Genomic DNA, 22,055 nt, shown 5'->3' on the forward strand with positions numbered 1-22,055 from the left:
ATGCGATGGCTACTGATAATGATTAATTAATTGTAATTGTAAATTTTGATAGAGGCGTAGCCTGTACTGGACACAAAACATTGCCGTGGTTGAACATTTTCAGTGTTTCCAGCAAATTTAGCTTTGTTGTAGTGTAGTGCAGAGAGGTCTTACCTCTACTCAAAAAGTAAATCCATTCGTTGGTCGCCCACACATATACAGTAGACCCTCAGTTATTCGACCCTTGTTTATCTGTACCGTCATTTATCTAAGCTTAGAAATGATTGTTCTATTAGAGTATTTTGAGAACACAGGTGTATGATCTATTAGGGTATTTCAATAGAACTATGCGTATTAATTAGTGATGTGCGATACTTATCGATATATCGGAATATCGCGATACTCCAGCTGTATCGCGATACCGATACACCCGTGCACGTATCGATATTTTGATTGCGCAATCACGGAAATATGAAGGTCTGGCTTTCTTCAATTTAAAAGCGTAGCTGGGTTTTTACCTGTTTCCTAGACTCCTTAAGCTTGTTATATAATAGTGCAATGGTGTAATGGCTGGTACTAAACAATAAAAATTTATCAGCCACCCACGCACTTAATTAAACTTGGCTTCTTTGTACAAAGGATGCACTGTATCGCATATCGATATCATATCATGACTACACAGCTGTTAGATACAGACAGATACACCATTTCAGGCGTATCGCACATCACTAGTATTAATATATGGGCTTCAGTTATCCAAACAGTTCACTTATCTGAACACTTTTATCATTGCCTGAGACACATTGGGGTTTGGATAACCAAGGGTTCACTGTAATTTGTACTTTTTTACAGGTTTTTCAAGTTTGCAATTGAATTCGTCCTGTTTGCAATTGAGATCATCGCTTTTGCAATTGAATTAGTCCCATTTGCAATTGAATTCATCAGTTTGTCGCTTTTGCAGTTAAATTAGTCTGTAACAAGAATGACAGCTGGAGAAAACATGAAAACATGATGTAGCAGCTGCTACAAGAACTTGTTCAAGTACAACAGTAGTAAACAACTCTTTGTAAGGCAATAATTCTTCCTCTACAGCCTATCCAGCAACATTCCAAACTCTACTACGTCATTTGTGATGGGTGTGTTCACTTTCGAGCAAGCTAATTAACTTGTCAGACAGCTATCAGCTTCGCATACTACCAGCTCCAATTTCCTTCTAGTGTCTCAAGTGTAACTCTCCATGGTGTAAATAATTCATCTCTTAATGAATAGTTGGTTTCTTGGAGCCATTTTGTTTATGATGAATTGTAATGCAAATGCAATGAATTCTATTGCAAAACTGATGAATTCTATTGCAAAACTGATGAATTCAATTGCAAACGGGATGAATTCAATTGCAAAAACCTGTAATTAATGAGCAAAAGCCTCTCATATGTATCTATTGGTATTACATCTACACTGCTTGTAGATGTGTAGTACAGTTCAGCATAACATACATAGCAAATTTGAAGATATACATGATTGTATCCTTCTACAAGCCTATGCCGGTCTTATGGCTATGTTAATGGTTTACACCTTTCTAAGCCACACAAATGCTATTGTTTTTACCTTTGATACAGGCAAAAAGGAAGCTACAGGAATCTAAACTACTGCTTCGAAGATTGACCTAACTTTCTACTATACAGAGACCAAAGTATAAGATGTTACGTACCTTGTTTCATTCATGCGCTATAGTCCCTCAAAGTCAACCCATACATTTTTCTTATTCCGAGATACTGGCTGCTTGCACAGGCATCAAATTTGCTGTGAAGGTTCTTCAACAAACTTGTGGAAACTTAGCGCAAGGATTTATCTTTGCACTTCTTCTTTCTTGAGTTATAAAACAAAGAACGAGTGCCCGAAAGCGAACTTCAACTTCTGAGCCTCGTAACTTCGGGCTAGATCACAACAATTATAATTCCATGCGCTAAAAGTTTGCAAATTTAACACTGATGGTCCACCAAAAGTTTGGTAGCTTTCTTCGCACACTGCCAAACAATGTTCTCCAATTGATGAAACAAATTGAAACAAATAGGACGTGCGCCTGCGCGTGCAACAAATTGAAACAAATAGGACGTGCGCCTGCGCGTGCAACAAATTGAAACAAATAGGACGTGCGCCTGCGCGTGCAACAAATTGAAACAAATAGGACGTGCGCCTGCGCGTGCAACAACTTGAAACAAATAGAGCCATACGTCACAATTTTTTTTACGGTAGTCGATATCTAAACAACTGTTAATAGTTATTGCCATGTATCCACGAGGTACTTGTCATTCTGGGGCTAGCAGGAAGGCTAGTCACAAGGCCAAGTCGACCAGCGCGTGGAAGAAGCGTCTCCGTCTTTTTGCTGCCGGTGAGAAATTCAAAAGAGGAGAACAACCACCTAAAGGATCGCACTGGGAGTCAGTGATACGGATAATAATGGCTTGCCCTGCTCATGAAGGTGGGAACAGGACCTGTACCTGCCAGTACCACCCCTCTGTAAGTCGTTTTGCTGTAATGATTGCACTTTCGTATACTAGGCATGGTGAGATGTGTTATAAAATCATAGTGATTTGATGTATGTGCATTATATATGGTATATATGCACGTACAGAACCCATATGTGCAATCCCAGACTGTTGCTGCATCTACTGGTGATGCTAGTGGTTCTCAGAGACAGGTATTTGAAAATCTATACCAGTTTATTTTTTTGTTAACTTCCTTTGTGCATCAGGAATCGATTACTTCTTTTGCACAACCCCCAGCCACCATTGCCTCAGATACCTCAGATACAATTCCAATGGAACAGGTAATATTTGTATGCAAATTACTGATTACACACACGTGTTACTACAGAATGTGGAGGGTGCCCATACTTCCTCTTCAAGATCTCTTACTACCTCTTTAATTTGTACTACCCCTTCTGTATCGTCAATTACCCCATCCTTAAGACCTCTTACTCCATCGCCAATCCTTCTTACCCCTTCCTCGATATCTCTTACTCCTTCTTCAGTCCTTCTTATCCCATCGTCAATGTCCCTTCCCTCATCATTTACTTCTAAAACAACTACTAGTGTAACAATGGTAAGTATACATTTAAACTCTTGCCTATTTTATATGATTTCAATGTGTGCAGGCACCTACAAGCTACCAAAGAACTGAAAGGAGTACACACACATCCTTGGCACGGCCTGTAAGTTCATGTAAATATGGTGATGTAATTTTTATGTGTGGAGCACAGGTTAGTGTTCGTGTGTATAAGCCAAATGTAGTGGCCTGGCAGCAGGATCCTGCCACCAGTGTAATTGCATCCACCACGATATCCTCTGCACTCACTAGCGTATCAGTCTCCTCCTCACCAACAAGATCCAGTGTGAATGCCAGTCTCTCCATGCCATCTACCATCATTATGTCTCCCCCAACAGCCAGCATTGTAGCCAGGAGTCAGTATCTGGTATGAAAGATGAGTCTTGAAATTTATAGTGCTTTTATGTGTGTGTGTGTGTGTGTGTGTGTGTGTGTGTGTGTGTGTGTGTGTGTGTGTGTGTGTGTGTGTGTGTGTGTGTGTGTGTGTGTGTGTGCATGTGTGTGTAGGCCTCAGCGGTTGCTGGTGCCACACTGCAGTCAGCTGATGCTGCACATGTTAATGCCACACTTGTACCCACAACAGTGGAGGTAATTGTAGCAGCAAAGAATTGCAGTGAGATAATTTTATTACATAATTCAGAACGCTGTGTCATTGTTGCCATCCACTGCTGGTGATGATTATGTTGAAAAACATACCCTGACTTCAGTAAGTGGCTTATTTAATATTAACAGTATCTTTTCATATGTTTAAACAGAAGTTAAGCCGCCAACCTACTGACTATGCTCTCCGCTTGCCTGCTGCATGGAGGGACCACATGAATGTTGGTGACCAGCAATGGATTGGCAGAACTGTGTTCTCTGCGCAGAACACCATCAGTGACACAGTTGCTGCAAAGCTGTGGTGGTACCCCCCAATAGCAGATCTAAAGACAACTCAACCAAAGCCAGAGTCCTATGTTTTACGACGGATTTGTGTTTGGATGCCACGGAGAGCATGGTCCATTGATTTAAAGTGCCCCAATTGCCACTTGAGGTCACTGCAGTAAGTAAAGTAATTAAGTAAGGTGTGCAAAATTTGAATTGCGATTTTAATAGTTCAAAGGGTCTTTACAAGAAGACAATCAGAAGAGTAGTTGATCTGAGGGACTACTACTACCTTGTAACTGAAGAACTTGGCTGTGATCGGTGCAATAAAGCTTTTCTGAGCTGGGATTCTCGGTAAGGATTCAATGTAAGAACTGCTTATAAAGAATACCACTTTACTTCCCAGGCTATTGAATCAGCTGACTGAATCACAGCGTTCACTGTTTCCAGCCATCCTAACCCATCGGCTGGCTTGTGATAAGGCTGTGGTATCCCTGTTGCGAGGTAGAACCCTTGGCAATAGTCCCACTGCACTACGTAATGCTGTGTTTGAAGTACACAGCGAGGAGTGGACAAGAAAGCAGCTTAGATACCTTGATGACTGTCGAAAGTACAGGTGAGTTTAGTACTTTGAAATACTAATAATAATTTACTGGATGTGTTTGAATAGGCAAGGCAGGACAGGACTGCTATCAGAAGCTCCTCCTGTGTTTGCAGACCCAGTGCCATTTGAAGGGCTGCCAAGTGATCGGTCAGAACTCTTGCGTGTACATATGTGTACATGCTTGTATGCTATTTGGCATTTGTAGATGGTTTATGTCAGTGTACGCCAGGGACATTCTCAGCAGGCTCCCTCAACTTCTTTCCACTTGCACTGGAGTGTTTGGTTCAGTGTTAAAGATCGATTCAACAAAAAAAGTGTGTGGGAAGTTGCAGGGAATTGCAGCTGGGAGTGCCTCCTGGTGTACCAACGTTAGCAATGAGAGGGGAGAGGTCCTTATTTCAGTACTAACCGAGTCCGAGGGACTGGAAGGCCTTCGTCCTATGGCAGTGGGACTAATTAGAAGGTTTGTCTTTAAAACATATCTGGAATATTGCTTATTCTACTTTCACTATAGGTATGACAAGGCCAGGCAGGACCCTCCACAGCTGCTGTACACCGACAGAGATTGCTGCTCTGTCACAGGTACCTCCAAGTGCGCACAATTGTTTGCAGAGTGGGATCATCTGCAAGTAGGCAGAAACCATTGTTTTATTTCTATCCACCATTCAAATGAATAGGTACGTTTGGATATATGGCACTTCATGAGGAGATTTGCTCGTGGCTGCACAACTGAATCACACCCCCTCTATGGAGTGGTAATGGGTCGCCTTTCTCAAGCAATATTTGAATGGGACAGTAATGACTATAGGTAATGTTTACTTATTGCACCATCCATAGTCATTCACTACCACATCATAGTCGTCTCTGTGATGCCAAGAGAGGGTACCTTCAGCAACAGGGTGTGCTAAACCCCTCAGATAGTGCCATACGTAAGGCCATCAACAAGGAGGAGCTCTCCAGGCACTGCCGCAGAAGGACTAGGGGAGCTGATGACACATACAAGGCTATTGAGGACTTGCTGCTACAATTTACACCTGCTACCGATTCACTTGGTGTTCCTGTGTTCAGGTATACACTATGTAATGCTTCTACAAGTTTGCAATGTGTCCTTTTCATATACCTGATTTTAGTGGACAGATGGTCACCATCTGGAATGAAGAGAAAAAGCATATAAAATGCATTCAAGATCCTCCAGGGGTGGCCTTGTACACTGTCATAGGACACATTAAGAAGGGAGGTGTACAACTTCCGGTGTTCCGATGCTCAAGAGGGACTACTTCTCTGGAATCATTTCACCTCCACCTGGCCAGGTAAGCCTGTAAACTACCATGATGAGCAGTGATAAAATGTTTTGGTAGATTTATACCAGGATCCTCTGCGAGTGATGTGCACTTCCAGGCTTTTTTACTGGAAGGCTTGGCCAGGTGGAATCAAGCCCGAGCACTATCTGCCGCACAGCAGCAGCCTCATATGCGAGTGTTTGACTTGCAACTCGCCTACAATGTTAGCCCTGAGAGTTGCTGTACTGTAGTCTATTTACTGCAATACACTGTTTGCCAGGCCAACAAGCTGAGTGAATCCATCTTAGGTAACAAGCTGCTTCCACACCACCACGAACCTACTCAGTGTAATGATGAAGAGCTGTTTGGGGTCTCCTATCTGTACCGGCAAGCTGGCAGGGAGCTAGAATTTACGGAAGACAACATGGCTGCCCAAGAGAAAAGTGATGAAAGGGCTGTGGATGAGGGCTTCATTGATGACAATAGTGAGACTCCCCCCTTATCTGAAGAGATCGTAATGGATGGTGTGGAATCATCAGACTTAGTGGAGGAGGTGGGGGATGAGCTCGAGGAAGTGATGGAAGAAGTATGTGCATTAAATATCTAATATGCACATTGTACATTAATTACCAGGATGATACCAATGAAAGCACTACTAATAGTTTTGCCACTGCATCCACCATTACTGACACCGGCACTGTAGACTCCAGGGGAATAGCAGGATGGGACAAGGTTGCCCAGTTAGCTGAGGTGCTTGTTGAGCTGAAAGGGCTGTCAGTGTCTGAAGAGGAAGCACAAAGGATTAAGGCTTTGTGGGATTCCCTGGATGCATTTGATAAGAGAGCTACTAAAGTATTCCTCCGGTCTCCGCCAACAATGAGGGGTCACTTCTGTGGCCAAAAGCGAACTGGGCACACAACTAGAGAGCAGATGAGGAGGTAGACATTTTTTATGATTGTGTACATTTGCAAAATGTTGTACCACAGGTGTTTTCTCTCTGGAGTCTCAGTGCCATTATCACCACATGAGAGCCGCATTGTGGAGGCAATCTGCATATTGTTGTGCAATAGGCACATTAAGTCAGGGAGAACCTCTAGTGCTGGTATATATGGGTCTTGCATCTCACATTAATTGCTTTACTAATGTATCTACTGTATGTAGGTGGCCAGAGTAGAACCTACCTATCTAAGTGGGATAAGGTGCTGAAGGATTACACTGCTCTGCGCGCTCGTTTATATAACTCACTTGACCTGCTGGAGGGGACCAACCTTGCATTGTACACCATCAATAAAACCACTTTGGTTAGTTTTTTTTCTTTTTAATGTGGCTAAAGTCAATTGTTTGATAACCAGCAAAAGTGGCACAAGAGGGAGGAAAGAAGGAAAGAGATGTTGGCTCGAACACAAGGCTTGGAGTTATCAGCTCCACCACTGTGTGCTCAGGAAGAACTTACTCCAGCACAACGCCAGCCACTCTCTCCTCCCACTCCTCCAGCCCCATTTCACCAATTTCCACAGACGAAGGACACTAGTGGACAGGCAAGACGAAAGGCCACGGCAGGTGCTGCTACACTAATAGGTTCCCGAGTCACGTGTGCAGTATTACCGTCACATTTGTCAGCCTCACTACCACACTCACACAGTGAGCAGGTAATTGTTTATAATTATGTCATGAGGGTTGAATAATTTATATTTACAGGGATTACAACTGCAGGAGCAAGAAGTGGAGACAAGTATGCTTCCTGCATTACAATAATGTTATTGAGATTGTGTATATGGTGCTAATGCTCATAGGCAGCGTCTCTCGTACCACCTTATGGCGTCGTGAAAAAAAGAGGATAGCACAAGCTGCTGCTGCTGGTGTAGATCAACCCATGCCACAAAAGAAGCACAAGAAACATGAGTGTAGACAATGCCATCAGCCTTTAAGTGGTTAGTGAAAACTAGCTAGAGATCTGTTACTTTGTTAAGTATCTTTTGTATAGCGGAGACCAATCATGCTCAATACTATGGGAAGTGGTACTGCCCAAATATACCAGGGCAAGTGCCAGTTGAGCAGTGGAAGGCAGAACAGAAGGCATTACGAGTTGCTCAGAGGCAACAGCAGCAGCAGCAACAACAACAACAACAACAACAACAACAACAGAAACAGCAGCAACAACAACAGCAGCAACAATAACAAGCAGACCAACTATAATTATACAGTGCAGGTTTGTCTCTGATTGTGTGCATACTTAAAAGAGAAATTATTATTACGCTTGTCTTTAGCCATGTCCCATTCACTGATACTTACTTAATTTTATGCACAGATTATCTGCAATTTTTTTTAAAAATTGTTTGTAGGGGGTGGTTGGTTGGGTGCTTGGGAGTGCCACAGGGCTGGCTATGGTGGTAAATGTGTTAGGGTCATGATTGACATTTCCAGGTGGTATATCTCTATCTGGAGGTGTCCATCATGCTCCTGGTACACTTACCATCATAAGTGGGTGGTTGGGTATGTCCTGTGGCCGGCTATGATGGTCAATGTACTGGGGTCATAGTGAACATTCCTAGCACATCCAATGACAGTTGGCTATACTAGGCGTGCTCACCATGGTCTTAGTACATTGACCACCATTCTTAGGAGATAGGAAGTACCATTAGAGTCAGCAACGTGATAGTCTGTGCATAAGATAGTTCAGTGGACTGACTCTTTCAGCACAAGATCAGGCAAGTGCGTGCTCAGTGATCACTATACTGCAGGACAGGAGTAGCTGTCATGTGAATGTAAGCAAAATAATGATTTCTTGTAAGATAATTTTATGCATTCATTTTTGGTAATGCTGAATTTAGTCAGTCTGATTATTTTACTGAATTACAACTATCTCTGAATTGTGCTGTATTATTGTAGTGCTGGCTGCAGTAGTGGTACTGGAGTTTAAATGATTAAGTCTCACAATTTGGTTGTCTAATACTAACTCAATTGTGTTGTGTTATTGCAGTGGAACTGATTACAATGTGATGGTACCGGAGTTTAAATGCATTGTTTTCTTACAGTGGAATTGACTATGGTATGGTGGTACCAGAGTGTAAATGATTATTGCACTCTCAATTTAGAAGCCTCAACTCAATTGTGTGGTGTTATTACAGTGTTACCAGAGTTTCATACTCTCTCAATTTCTTACTAAGTCAGTAGTACTGTGTGCTTTTTCTATGCATGGAGCTGGTTACGATTTCATGTATGTTGAATGAAGTACATTTTGATGAAGTGACAATTGGTTGAGCACTAATTTTGGTCTGTAACTGTTGCAGCTCCAAGGTATGACTTTAGTATGATGATTTCTTTTATCATAATTTTTCCTGCTTGAAATAGCTGAATGTTTTTAACATCTTCTAATGGGACACATTGTAACCGGTGACAGTGACCATACCGGTAAGAATGTACTTTTCTATTGTCATTCTGTATGTACCTTTTAATAGAAGCAGTTATAATATATGCAGTAGTGTGATGGTAGCTACATAGCCATGTGTTAATTTCTACTAAGTATAGTAAAAGCTGAACGTCACACTGGTATGCAACTCCTTCTTTGTCATAATAAGCAATTTATTTACTTGTTCTTCCAGCCTGCATCAAGACATTGATGGGACTAAAGCTTATTTTGTATTATGATGGACAAGCTGTTATTTTTGTTTTAAAAATTAATTAAAGGACTATTGCTAATGCAATTGTGCAATAAAACGGTTTAGCTAGCTACATCATTGGTCATGTGACCACTGCTAATTATTTTTTCGATACCCTTATTGATTACTACATTGTGGTAGCGGGTATGAATTTTTTCCCCCTCTTCTTTTCCCCTTTTCCCCCTCTCTGGGCGAAAATCGTGCGGTAGCTTGCGGGCTGACTGTTGTGTGTTCCAGAATATCGCCTTTTACAATGCAGTGTACGTAGAACATGCGCATGCCAACCAGTTATTACAACAAATTCCAATAAACCACAAATGCCAACTTTATCAAATAACAAGTTATAAATGAAGTTCTGAACAAAAGAAAAGCTCTTGTTCCTGTTCTTTACACACTGGTACACCCTCCTGTTGCTTGTGAAGTCGCCAAGCCTTTTCTTCAATATTTAATGCCTCGTAACGCACAGCCAGTGTCTTGTTATGTGTGATAAATCCAGCTGGAACATTGTCACTACCTAAGAACAGGTGTACAATACAAATATAACTTACCAGCGTACACTATCACTCGAGAAAACGCAGGAAGAACGTGTGCTGGCTACAAATCAGCTTGTGTTCGCACGTATCTTCAAAACTAGAACTAACTTTCAGGCTAATTCACTCTATTGTCACTCTTGGACACCCAGACGATCATTTTCGTGATGGTTTTCAAACGAAACAGGCTGTTTCTTGGCCAATCCCTTTGGCACAAAACACGGCTGCCTAACACGGATACTTTGAGTATGCGTAATATTGCCAATTATGATGTAACAGCTGCATGTGGTTATGTAGGTTGTCCCTTGAATGGCTTCAAAAACCCGTTAGCACCCTTAACTTGCCACGTGTAGGCAAGTACATATGTGAGTTCCCAAGCACATCTTTTGACAGATTTGTTGATAGCTCATGTCTGTCATCTCGCTGTGTTTTGTGATGCACGTACATGTTCCAGTGTTGTAACTAGTACATTCACTGTTGCTAACTCATTGTAGGATTGGATACTAAAGGATAGGGATAGTGTTATTGGGCACTTTTAATACTAAAACATCATGCAGCTTTGATAAATATCATAAGTTAGGTAGCTTGATTATTCTTTATGGCTTATTGCATAATGATGTTGCATGTGTGGTATTTGCATGCGGTTGGAATGGCCTTATTCTTTGTCCACACAGAGGCATGCAGGAAAACCGCTATGCCCACAGAAATTATATGCCAAAGAGCAGAGCTTAAAGCGACTCTCACTTGATTCCAATCACATTTCTTCAGTGACCGAGTCCATATAGTTCTAGGAACTCTACACAAAATGTTAACTTCAAAATCCACTATCCGCACATTATGGTCACTAACACCAATTGCCTGAATTGACTAACTAATGTTTAATATGTCACTAACAATAACATGATCAATAAGGATAGCTGAGTTGTAATGTACACGAGTAGGCTGGTAAACATGTTAAATCAAACTGAAATCAGATAATAAATTTGTATAATCAGATTGAGTACTTGAAGGAGAAAGTAGATTGATGTTAAAATCATCTTCCAAAATGATAAAATAATAGTTTTTAAAAGTTCCAAGTCGCACCCAAATTAAAACCTGGATTAGGTTGCTAACGGAAGTTATGGCTGCAAATGTAAGCTTTTGTTGTTCTGTAGTTTGTTTTCAGCATAGTCGCTGTACAAATTGATTTCCTTGCTCTTCATACTGTCTATATAGCACTGTAATTCCACAAATTACTCACCACATTAAGCTGAAACTTTGGTGATCTATTTCTTGGACACTGTAGATAATGCTGAGAAAATAAGAGTTCCAAAGTTGTGTGTACTAGGTGGGTTTTTGCTGAGAAGGTCACATAGAAAATAAAGTGCATTAGATTGTTAATTTAAAATGATATAGGGAAGTTGTGAAACAAGAGACATGATTGTATAGCTACACACCATGGCATATGTAGTAGGGCTGAGCAATACTACCGTTTTAGTGATATATCGCAATATTTTGAAAGTATTGATATCGCGATATTTTGTTATTAACTATCGTGATACCATGCCTGTACATTATTGTCATTGAAAATCCATTTGTTATGCAGTACTAGGCTAAGAATCCTTGTAAATGATTAAGTCCACCCATCTGGTTTCCCCTGCAGAGAGGTGTGAACACCATAACAACCTCAAAGCATGTGTTACAATAACTGTTACTGTAAACAATGATGATAGTGGCTAGTTTGCTATCACCTATAAGGACTTCCTGCAGGAATACTGAGCAATATGCTATGTAGCACCAGCTATGATTGACTTATTTGTAAGTATCGTGAACTATTCAGTATCGTGAATAGTGGCTTTAGTATTGATCGTGATACTAAAATGGCAGTATTGCTCAGCCCTAATATGTAGCTGTATGTGGAAGAGTCTCTAGTTACTTTGGCATTGTTTATAACTAGCTACCAGCCAAAGAGGGCACATCTAAGTATAATATATATGTATCTTTTTACCAAATTTGAGATTGGCTTATCATACAGTATGGTAGTACTGTATATTAAGGATCACAGTGGTTTGGGTCTTTCTGGCCACCCAAAAACTAGCTTCACGATACCATCCCGGCACCGTGACAGTAGTATAACCAAGCCCAAAAGTGTCTTCAGTACAATCCTAAATGCTTTCAATAGGTTGTTACAAAAATTTTAAAAATGCGCAATGGGATTTTCTACTGTCCAACTACCTGCCTGTCTGTTGCCTTCAGACAAGCATAACTCAATTACAGCTAAGGCTATGGGCTTGATTTTTTCACTATTCGATGTCACTTCGTCCCAAGACGTGTCTTTTGGCATATTGTAGTACTTACAATGCACACATCATAAACTTACCTTTGTCCTCCTTTGTGTCCCATTTCTTTCTGTAGATACTTCCCAAGGTGTCAATTTGCAGTAGCACAACCCTGTTGGTAAACAGGAATCATCCATATTTTCTGTGGTGACTGGAGGTGTTTTTCATACTGTTCTTCATTTGTTGCACTGTGTAACGTACTGAACATAGCTGAAAGAGAACCTTATTGACCATTTCACTTTCAAGCCAGTAATTGTTAAGTGGGGCACATGTTTAAGTGAAAACATTAACCCTGCAGACAACATCTTTTTTCTTTGAGGTGGTATGCACTAGTGCTTGGCGGTATTAAAATTTGAATACATGGTATTAGTAACAGGAAAATATCATGGTATATCAATATATAGTTAGCTTTTTATTGTAACTATTGCATCATTTCTTGGGCCTAGTATGAAGCAGTATGCATCCCAAAAACCAAGAATATATATAGTTCAGTACAAGTAGGCATGTATTGTAATGTGAGAACCTCAGGTTTTTGTTTAGGGTGTGTCTGCTAAACCATCAACATATTGGGTAATTAAACACCAAAGGCTAGCTGGATTAAAATCAATTCTATACTGGTATTCATCGATATACCGTTTCGATATTACAGTTATCAAAGGATGTCATGGTATGACAATCAGTTATGATGATTTATCATGATAAATGGCATTACCAGTATATTGCAGAGCACTAGTATACAAAGGTTCACCAGTCATAATAATGTTACAAACAAGTAAACAAACAAGTTTAAGCCAATAACTGAATTAGGGATTAAATGTTCATTAGTATATTTACCTCCCTTGTTTCCCTATTTTTTTTAATATGATTTCTAATCAAACTTAAAATTCCTAATTTTTCCTTTTAAAATATACACCAGTTGTGGTGGAAGAGTGAGGGGTGAATTTTGACAATGAATGTTGCATAGTAGAGTTTGAAGCATACAATAGATGTGGATATCATTCTAGAGGGTCTAAGAACATTACCCCAGAAAAATTTTAATGCTATAATGGACTTCTGTTAATTAAAGGTAAATATTAAGATTCAATTAATGGTGACTGCTCTGTTAAAGTATCTCAGTCCTTAAGACAAACATTAACCAATAAAAGTGGCGATATGGCCCTCCTGCTCAGCTCATTTCCAGCATATGCTGTGCTCTAATTACATAGATTCATAATATCTGTAATGTTATATTACTATTAACATTATTGTACTTAAATGATTATACGTAGGTGCAGGAAAAAACCTAACACCTCTTGATGACAGAACCATCAAAGCCTATCAGGAAGCTCTGAAGAAAGGCAAAAGACCTGCAAATAAATTTAAACTGGTTTTCTTAGGTGCCGAAGGCGCTGGCAAAACCAGCACTGCAGGGTCACTTTTGAATAAAGATTTTCAACCACAACAACCATCCACAGTTGGTGCTCATCTACATTCTTGCACTGTAGATCGTATGTTCGTTTCAAAATGGAAACAGACAGATATCGCACATCACCTTGAGAGATTACCGAAACATTTCAGAAGTGAAATCAAGGCTTACATCAAGGCATTTACACCGAGTGTTAAGAAGCCCTCCTCCCCTGCAAAAGGACCCTTTCTACATCAAGAGGAATCTACAGATGATGGTGGCAAGGAACACTTTCAGCCACAGAAGATGGAAGAAAAAGATGCAGCAATAGTCAGAGAGGTAATCAACACCCAGGAGATCTACACTGAAGATGTCAACATAGTAATGCTGGATCTGGGAGGGCAAGAAATATACTATACCATACATTTTTTATTTCTTGCCCAGGAAGATGTGATTTTTATTGCTTTTAATGCCTCTCAAGATTTAAACAAACCAGTGGTCTGTCGACAACGACTAACAAGGTTCCAAGAGAAAGTGGCAGCCAGAGGCATGCAAACCAACTTGAAAGCCATCGAAACAGCAATGTTGTCTGTCTACAGTCATTGTGGGAAAGATGTTGGCCCTACATATATGTCCAATCGCATTCCTACCATTGTGATGGTGGCAACACATGCTAAAGGTCTCTCTGATGCACAGAGAGAAAAGATGAGACTTTTTCTGATAAAATCCTTTTCTGGAAAACCATTTATGGATCATTTGCCACAATCTTTAGCCATGGGGGAGGCTTTTTTTTTCATTGATAATAGTGAAAGAGATCCACAAATGTTTGATACTCTTAGAGGAATTACATTGAAGGCTGCAGCACCGACCATGGTTTTGGAATGTCCAATCTCATACTTGCAGTTTGAAGCTGATATCCTGAGAGAATCACAAAGCAAGAACATTATAAAGAAACAGGAGGCGGCAGATATTGCAGACAAGGCTGGTCTGAAAGAAAGCTTGGATGAGGTGTTGAATCATTTCACCATGAAAGGCACATTGCTGTATTACCCCGAGGAAGAGTCTTTGAGAGATCATATTTTTATTTCACCTCAAGAAGTATCAAACCTGGTGTCAACAGTGATCTCCACTGATAATTGCCAGCCATCTTCTGCTAAACTTCAACGAGTATGTGACCGTTATGACAACTATGGTTTGCTAGAGGAAGCACTTCTTGATGACATCTTAAAAAGTGCTAATCGTTCAAAAGATAAGAGCATTGTTCTTGGTTTTTTGGAGAAGTTTCATCTTGCAGTTAAAGTGTCTAGAGAAACAAAGTTTACAGATGAAGATGACTCTTACGCTACTCCAACGAAAGGTGCTGTGTACCTAGTACCCTCCATGCTTGTTTACAATGAAGCAAAATTTCACAAAAGAAAGCCAGAAGATGTTGTAATTTTTTACCATTTCCCTGACAAGTTTATCCCAGAAGATGCTTTCAGCCAAACCTTGGTGAAGATAGTTATTTGGTCCAATAAACATGGTCACCATATTCAGAGGTAGGTGTAGTGTTATTTGATTCATAAGAATCTTATTTTCTTTGTCCTTTCTAGCATACACCATGGGGTTGGCTCCTTCAGATTTAAAGGAAAGAAGCAGTGCTTCACCTTACAACAGTGTACACAAACCTCTTCTATCAAACTCTACATATCTGTTGATAAAAACAACCTTTCCAAAGATGAGCTCCAAGAAGTTGTATCTTCGTGCAAGCAGCTCTTTCATCACCTACAAAAATGCATCAAAGAAGTCCACCAATCACTTATTCGATGTGCTTTGGAACCAATAGGCTATTTGGAGTGTCCCATTGATCATGAAGGCAGCCAGTTTCCTCATCTTCGATTAAGTGAAATTAAGAATGACAAAGAATTGGTATGTCCAAGGAGTGGCAAGGTTGTCTCTCTAGAAAAGTATGACTTGTTGCTTGCATCACCAAATTACCGTAAGTTTTAATACATATTATACAAATGTGCTTTATAGTGAGATATTTTGGCTGTACAATTCTTTCCCATTCTCCTCATGTCAACAACTTTCCTTGGCCTTTCCCATGACTATATGATTTTAAATCTATCATCTGTTGTAGGCTTTGAAGCCAATAATGAATCATACTTATATAGAGCAATATATACACAAGTATGCTAAATTAATCCATAAAGATCTAGGTATAATATAGTAACATAATTGTTGCCTTAGTGGTATTATGTAGCAAAATTTAATATTGCTGTACGGTTTGTACTTAGAGTGACTGGTATGTATTAATTCCATCTAGGAGGTGCTCTAAAATAAGCTCCAAACAAAAGTAGGTGGTACACATTAACTTTTATGTTTTACATTAACAGACTTTCATTGTCTTACAGAACCAACCCTTCCCGATCTGTTCACATACTTGGATGATCTTGTCGACTGGTACAAGTTTGGAGCCTATCTACTGCCAACCGACAACCGTGCCAAACTTGAGATCATCAAAAAATCAAACAAGGGTGATGTCGATGATTGCAAGAGAGATTTGTACAACCTTTATTTTGAGATTGGTGACGTATCTTGGGATAAAGTAGTCGAAGCTCTGCAAAAAGCCAATTATCCAAACATTGTGAAAAAGATCAAAGAAGACTTTTATTAGTCTGAACTGCATATACATTAAATATTTTTAGTTTTTAGAATTCTAAATTGTTTTTACATATGCCCCCCCCCCCCAGCTGACTAACAATATTAAAACTGGAGTACTTATATTATGTATTATGTAAGGTTTGTCATTTTTCTTACAAATTTACATTAAAGTACTTTAAAATGTGAAGAATTTGTGAACACCAATTGATGTGCATCAATTGTATGGACACATGAACTAACACACCAGATCACATGTTGCATGTGTCGACACTATTATCAATTACTCACATTTAGAGCGTACATACATGCAAATAATTTTGTTTACCTTATAATACAATCACAGCTAGATTCACCTTAAGTATAGAACTTACATGGATCTTCAACACTGTTAATTACAATTGTCCCTAGCTAGAGTTTGAGTGTTTAGATATGTGCATGAATTTAGCCAATAATAATGATAAAGTTTTATGTTGCATAGCTTCGAATCTCTGTCTTTTGGCTGAGTCACCAACCATTCATGAAGGCTGACTTGTACATGTCCTTTAGACTATTAATTTTGGAAATTGCAAGAGATCAAAAGCTGACTAAGCTTAATTAAGGAAAATTTCTGACAGATTGTAATTATATCTGAATTGGACAGATTAGGAACTCCCTGTTACTAATACCATCAGAATAAGTATCCTTAGCCACTATTTACAATTCACTGTGTGAGGTAGGCATGAGGCTATTATGCTCCTAAAATTGAGCATTATGCTTTTGAGCAGTGCTCAAAAAATCACCTATTATGCTTTTGAGAATTGCCCATTATTCCCAAAATTGTGCCATCATAATTGGCTAATAATGCCAGTTTATTGCTGTATCACAACATTTTCATTGATGTTTAAGCTTCAAATAGTCTTCAATTCTTTAGCTGGTTGATGTATTAGAGTATTTCATTTCAATGTGACTGCTTTATTAGAGTAAAATAATGTTCAGTGACTGTTCTATTAGAGTTTCTGACTGCTCTATTAGAGTATCTCAATCTTTTAACGGAATTACGCAATCTGCAGATTTTCCTACTGTTAATGCTTTATAATCACCTCAAAATGCTAGCATAATTCCTGATTTCCACACATGCCTATTACGCCCGAAATTATGCCAGCATAATCGCCGCATCCCTAGTGTGAGGTTATATTCAACAGGCTACTGAAGCTGCTGGAATTGTTAAAAGAATACTTCTGGTGAGGAACTATGCTGAGTGGTTATGAACCTTTAATGTTACTTTCTTGTTGTTTGTTTTGTTGTTTTTTTAGTGTAATTTCTCTCCTTGCCATTCCCATGTGCACCTTATGATTTTCCATGTTGTGGTCACTTGTGTCCAAGGACACACCAGAATAATGATTTCTGTATGTCATACATTATATTCATCATCAATGGTGACTGGGCCTGCAAATATAGGGCATGTGGGCACATGAGTTTTGCCTACTTTTTCAGACTTCTATCACTCATAACTTTTTATACCATTATGCTATTGCAATGCACTTTTCAGCTCTTGGTTATGGGGTGCCGTTTGTATCAAAATTATAACAATATAATAAGTATAAAAAACTAGGTTATATATGCTTGCTGTACATGGTTTATACATATGTACGTTTAATTTTCATAAATAAATAATGACTCTTTTAATCAATAATTTACATTATTTAATATATAATGCTCAAATGACAAGACAATGACAAGTATCTTCTCTATTATGTGCCATTTGTTGTCCTGTTACACATTTTGGCACAAAACCTGAACTTTGAGATGCCATTTGTATCAAAATTTAGGTTTTTAATTACACTGCCAAAAATAGAAATGGAAATAATTTTCCTTGATATTGTTTACCCAAAAATGTGCAAGATTTCTATAGTACTTTTCATTATTTATTAAGTCATGAACATTAGTTGTTAAGCCATGAACATTATTTGTTAAACCATTAAATTCTTTACTTAATGTACCGTTAATCTTTACAAACCTTGCGATCAACACCTACAACAGGCTACACAAGATTACATGAGGCTACACAGAGTTACATAAGGCTACACTGGCTTACATTAAAGCTACAAAGAGTTACATGATGCTACACATGGTTACATGTGGCTACACTGGGTTACATGATACTGCACAAGGTTGCATGAGGCTACATTGGGATACATGAAGCTTTACAGGGTTACATGAGGATTACATGAGGCTACACAAGCTTACATGAAGCTACACAGAGTTACCTGAGGCTACACAAGGCTACATGAGGTTATACGCAGGGTTACACGAGGATAATTGGGTTACATGGAGCTACACAAATTTACATTGGGATAATTATATGAGGCTACACAGTTTTGCATGATGCTACACTGTATTATTATTTATATGAGGGTACACAGGGTTACATGAGGCTACACAAGGTTACATGAGGCTGTATATAGGGATACATGAGGATACATTGGGTTACATGGGGCTAAACAGAGTTACATGAGGCTACACAGCATTACACCGTATTGGGTTACATGAGGCTACACTGAGTTACATGATGCTACACTGATCATGAGTTACATGAGGCTACACTGAGTCACATGAGGCTACACTGGGTTACATGAACCTAACTGTGCTACATGAGGCTACACAAATTTACATAAGGATACATAGGATTACATGAGGTTACACAGAGGTTATACATAGGGTTACATGAAACTACACAGGCTCACACGATGTTACACAGGATTACATGAGGCTACAAAGGGTTACATGAGGCTACACACAGTTACACAAGGCTATACATTGGGTTACATGAGGTTACATGACACTACACAGAGTTACATGAGGCTGCACAAGGTTGCATATGAGACTGACAGAGTTACATGAGGTTACAAAGGGTTACATGAGGCTACACTAGGTTACATGAGGCTACACTAGGTTACATAAGGTTACACGAGGTTACACAGAGGCTACACAAGGTTGCATGAGACTGACATAGTTACATGAGGCTACAAAGGATTAAATGAGCTGCACAGAGTTACATGATGCTACATTGGGTTACATGAGGCTACACAGCCTCACGTAACCTTTTGTAAACCCAATGTAGCATCAGGTAACTCTGTGCAGCCTCTTGTAACTCTTTGTAGGCTCATGTAACTCAGTGCAGTCTCATTTAACCCTGTGTAGCCTCATGTAACCCTGTGTATTGCCTCATGTAACTCTGTGTACCCTAATGTAACCCAATGTCTCCTTATGTAACCATATCATGTCTAGCCTCATGTAACCCTTTGTAGCCTCATGTAGCCTCATGCAACCCAATGTAGCCTCATGTAAGTTACATGAGGCTACATTGGGCTACATGAGGCTGCACAGAGCTACATTGGGTTGCATGAGGCTACATGAGGCTACAAAGGGTTACATGAGGCTGCACAGAGTTACATGGGGCTACAAATAGTTACATGAGGCAATACACAGGGTTACATGAGACTACACAGAGTTACATGAGGAAATACAAAGGGTTACATGAGGTTACACTTGGTTACATGAGGCTACACAGGGCTACATGAAGTTACATCAGGGTACAAAGGGATAATTATACAGGTTACATGAGGCTTCACCACATTACATGAGGTTACATTAGGTTATATACAGCTTTACATGAGGATACATAGGGTTACATGAGGCTACACAGAGTTACATGAAAATACATTGCATTACATTTGGCTAGGAGGATACAAAAGATTGCAACACAGGTTACATTGAAGGCTAAACTGGGTTACATGTTGATACACACATTAGGCTACACAGGGTTACAACATGGTTACATGAAGCTACACAGCATTACACAGCGTTACATTAGGATACAAGGCTATTGTTATACACGGAGTTCCTGGTTATATGTGACCGGATTTGCGAAAAGGGGTATTCCACACACATCCAATTTACTAACTTTGACAATTAATAACTTATAAAATTGGAAAAAGATATTGACTTGAAATTTGGTCAGTAGTGAGTACCACCATAGCTCTCAAGTTCAGAGAATTGGATGTGTGTGGAAGACTCCTTTTCGCACATCCGGTCACATATGTGATCAGGTTTGCAAAAGAGGTATTCCACACACATCCAGTTTACCAACTTTGACAATTTATAACTTCAGCTGAGAAAAGGCTAGTTACTTGAATTTTGCTCAGTAGAGACCCAGCATGGGGTTGGCAAGAAGTTCAGGCTTATATGTGATCTTCACAGTTCATAGTATTGGATGTGTGTGGAAGATCCATTTTCAATCACACGTGAAGCTACACAAGGTTACATGATGATACAAAGGGTTAAATGGTTACATGAGGCTACACAGTGTTACATGAAACTACACAGTGTTACATGAAACTACACAGGGTTACATGAGGCTACACAGGGTTACATGAAACTACACTGGGTTACATGAAACTACACTGGGTTACATGAAGCTACACAGGGTTACATGAAACTACACAGTGTTACATGAAACTACACAGTGTTACATGAAACTACACAGTGTTACATGAAACTACACAGTGTTACATGAAGCTACACAGGGTTACATGAAACTACACAGGGTTACATGAAGCTACACAGGGTTACATGAAACTACACAGGGTTACATGAAACTACACAGGGTTACATGAAACTACACAGTGTTACATGAAACTACACAGTGTTACATGAAACTACACAGGGTTACATGAAACTACACAGGGTTACATGAAACTACACAGTGTTACATGAAACTACACAGGGTTACATGAAACTACACAGGGTTACATGAAACTACACAGTGTTACATGAAACTACACAGGGTTACATGAAGCTACACAGGGTTACATGAAACTACACAGGGTTACATGAAACTACACAGGGTTACATGAAACTACACAGTGTTACATGAAACTACACAGTGTTACATGAAACTACACAGGGTTACATGAAGCTACACAGGGTTACATGAAACTACACAGTGTTACATGAAACTACACAGGGTTACATGAAACTACACAGGGTTACATGAAACTACACAGGGTTACATGAAGCTACACAGGGTTACATGAAACTACACAGGGTTACATGAAGCTACACAGGGTTACATGAAACTACACAGTGTTACATGAAACTACACAGGGTTACATGAAACTACACAGGGTTACATGAGGCTACACAGGGTTACATGAGGCTACACAGGGTTACATGAAGCTACACAGGGTTACATTGGGATATATACACTCAGTTACATACATGAGGCTACACAGGGTTACACCTGGTTACAGATACTCAGGAGATTGTGTATATAGTGTATTAAACTGTGTTTCAGCTTTAAATATTTAAATGAGCTTTAGGGGTTCTTTAAAGTCTAAAAAAGTTGAGTCAATTTATCAAGGGTTGTGGTTATAAATTTAAAGTTACAAATACCTAATGGTTGATGTGATTCCACATACACTACATAAGCTTTCTTGTGTATTGTTGTGTACTGTAATTTGCCTTACTCATATTTGGGCTTAACATTTATGCACCTCCCAGATTTCTTGTGTTGATACATACAAAGATCTAGGAATTATGTTATCAAGCGACCTGTCATGGGATGCTCGCTATAACCACATTATCTCCAAATCCTATCAGGTACTTGGACTTCTAAGAAGATCTTTCTCCCTACAAAATTATGTCCAAG

The 22,055-nt window shown here is 39.5% G+C and overlaps 2 protein-coding genes across 6 annotated transcripts; both read left to right on the forward strand.

Moving 5' to 3' along the window:
- The first annotated feature begins 2,234 nt into the window (after window positions 1–2,234).
- LOC136252563 (uncharacterized) lies at window positions 2,235–9,536 on the forward strand. 4 transcript variants are annotated; one of them, XM_066045040.1, is made up of 32 exons: window positions 2,235–2,496; window positions 2,612–2,677; window positions 2,732–2,806; window positions 2,854–3,081; window positions 3,134–3,190; window positions 3,239–3,451; window positions 3,592–3,672; window positions 3,725–3,790; window positions 3,840–4,126; window positions 4,180–4,302; window positions 4,355–4,564; window positions 4,619–4,699; window positions 4,758–5,015; window positions 5,067–5,181; window positions 5,230–5,360; window positions 5,411–5,620; window positions 5,683–5,862; window positions 5,911–6,055; window positions 6,113–6,418; window positions 6,466–6,770; window positions 6,819–6,934; window positions 6,994–7,133; window positions 7,185–7,481; window positions 7,531–7,564; window positions 7,626–7,763; window positions 7,817–8,041; window positions 8,100–8,597; window positions 8,722–8,881; window positions 8,928–9,129; window positions 9,184–9,243; window positions 9,291–9,381; window positions 9,435–9,536. In XM_066045040.1, exons 1-26 carry the CDS (start codon window positions 2,266–2,268, stop codon window positions 8,008–8,010), a joined length of 4,287 nt encoding a protein of 1,428 aa, XP_065901112.1. In that variant the 5' UTR covers window positions 2,235–2,265; the 3' UTR covers window positions 8,011–8,041; window positions 8,100–8,597; window positions 8,722–8,881; window positions 8,928–9,129; window positions 9,184–9,243; window positions 9,291–9,381; window positions 9,435–9,536. The 4 variants fall into 4 exon arrangements, with proteins under 4 accessions (XP_065901112.1, XP_065901114.1, XP_065901113.1 ...); XM_066045042.1 differs by having other exon boundaries at window positions 9,294–9,381; XM_066045041.1 differs by having other exon boundaries at window positions 8,813–8,881.
- Window positions 9,537–14,572: 5,036 nt separating this feature from the next.
- Window positions 14,573–16,449, forward strand: LOC136252568 (uncharacterized). Of its 2 annotated transcripts, XM_066045058.1 has the most exons (4): window positions 14,573–15,261; window positions 15,316–15,701; window positions 16,029–16,058; window positions 16,117–16,449. In XM_066045058.1, the coding sequence occupies exons 1-3, from the start codon at window positions 14,594–14,596 to the stop codon at window positions 16,043–16,045; spliced, it is 1,071 nt and encodes a 356-aa protein (XP_065901130.1). In that variant the 5' UTR covers window positions 14,573–14,593; the 3' UTR covers window positions 16,046–16,058; window positions 16,117–16,449. The 2 variants fall into 2 exon arrangements, with proteins under 2 accessions (XP_065901130.1, XP_065901128.1); XM_066045056.1 differs by lacking the exon at window positions 16,029–16,058.
- Window positions 16,450–22,055: the final 5,606 nt, after the last annotated feature.

The sequence above is a fragment of the Dysidea avara genome, chromosome 4 (genome assembly GCF_963678975.1).
Source record: "Dysidea avara chromosome 4, odDysAvar1.4, whole genome shotgun sequence".
In the NCBI taxonomy this organism is placed as follows: domain Eukaryota; kingdom Metazoa; phylum Porifera; class Demospongiae; order Dictyoceratida; family Dysideidae; genus Dysidea; species Dysidea avara.

What these genes read in the sequence shown, in the direction of transcription:
- LOC136252563 (XM_066045040.1), top strand. Translation starts at nt 2,266, where the DNA reads ATGTATCCACGAGGTACTTGTCATTCTGGGGCTAGCAGGAAGGCTAGT. An exon ending in CTAGTGGTTCTCAGAGACAG is followed by an intron (nt 2,678 to 2,731) that starts GTATTTGAAAAT and finishes TTTGTGCATCAG; the next exon opens with GAATCGATTACTTCTTTTGC. An exon ending in GGAGCAAGAAGTGGAGACAA is followed by an intron (nt 7,565 to 7,625) that starts GTATGCTTCCTG and finishes TAATGCTCATAG; the next exon opens with GCAGCGTCTCTCGTACCACC.
- LOC136252568 (XM_066045056.1), top strand. Translation starts at nt 14,594, where the DNA reads ATGGTTTTGGAATGTCCAATCTCATACTTGCAGTTTGAAGCTGATATC. An exon ending in CATGGTCACCATATTCAGAG is followed by an intron (nt 15,262 to 15,315) that starts GTAGGTGTAGTG and finishes TGTCCTTTCTAG; the next exon opens with CATACACCATGGGGTTGGCT. An exon ending in GCTTGCATCACCAAATTACC is followed by an intron (nt 15,702 to 16,116) that starts GTAAGTTTTAAT and finishes ATTGTCTTACAG; the next exon opens with AACCAACCCTTCCCGATCTG.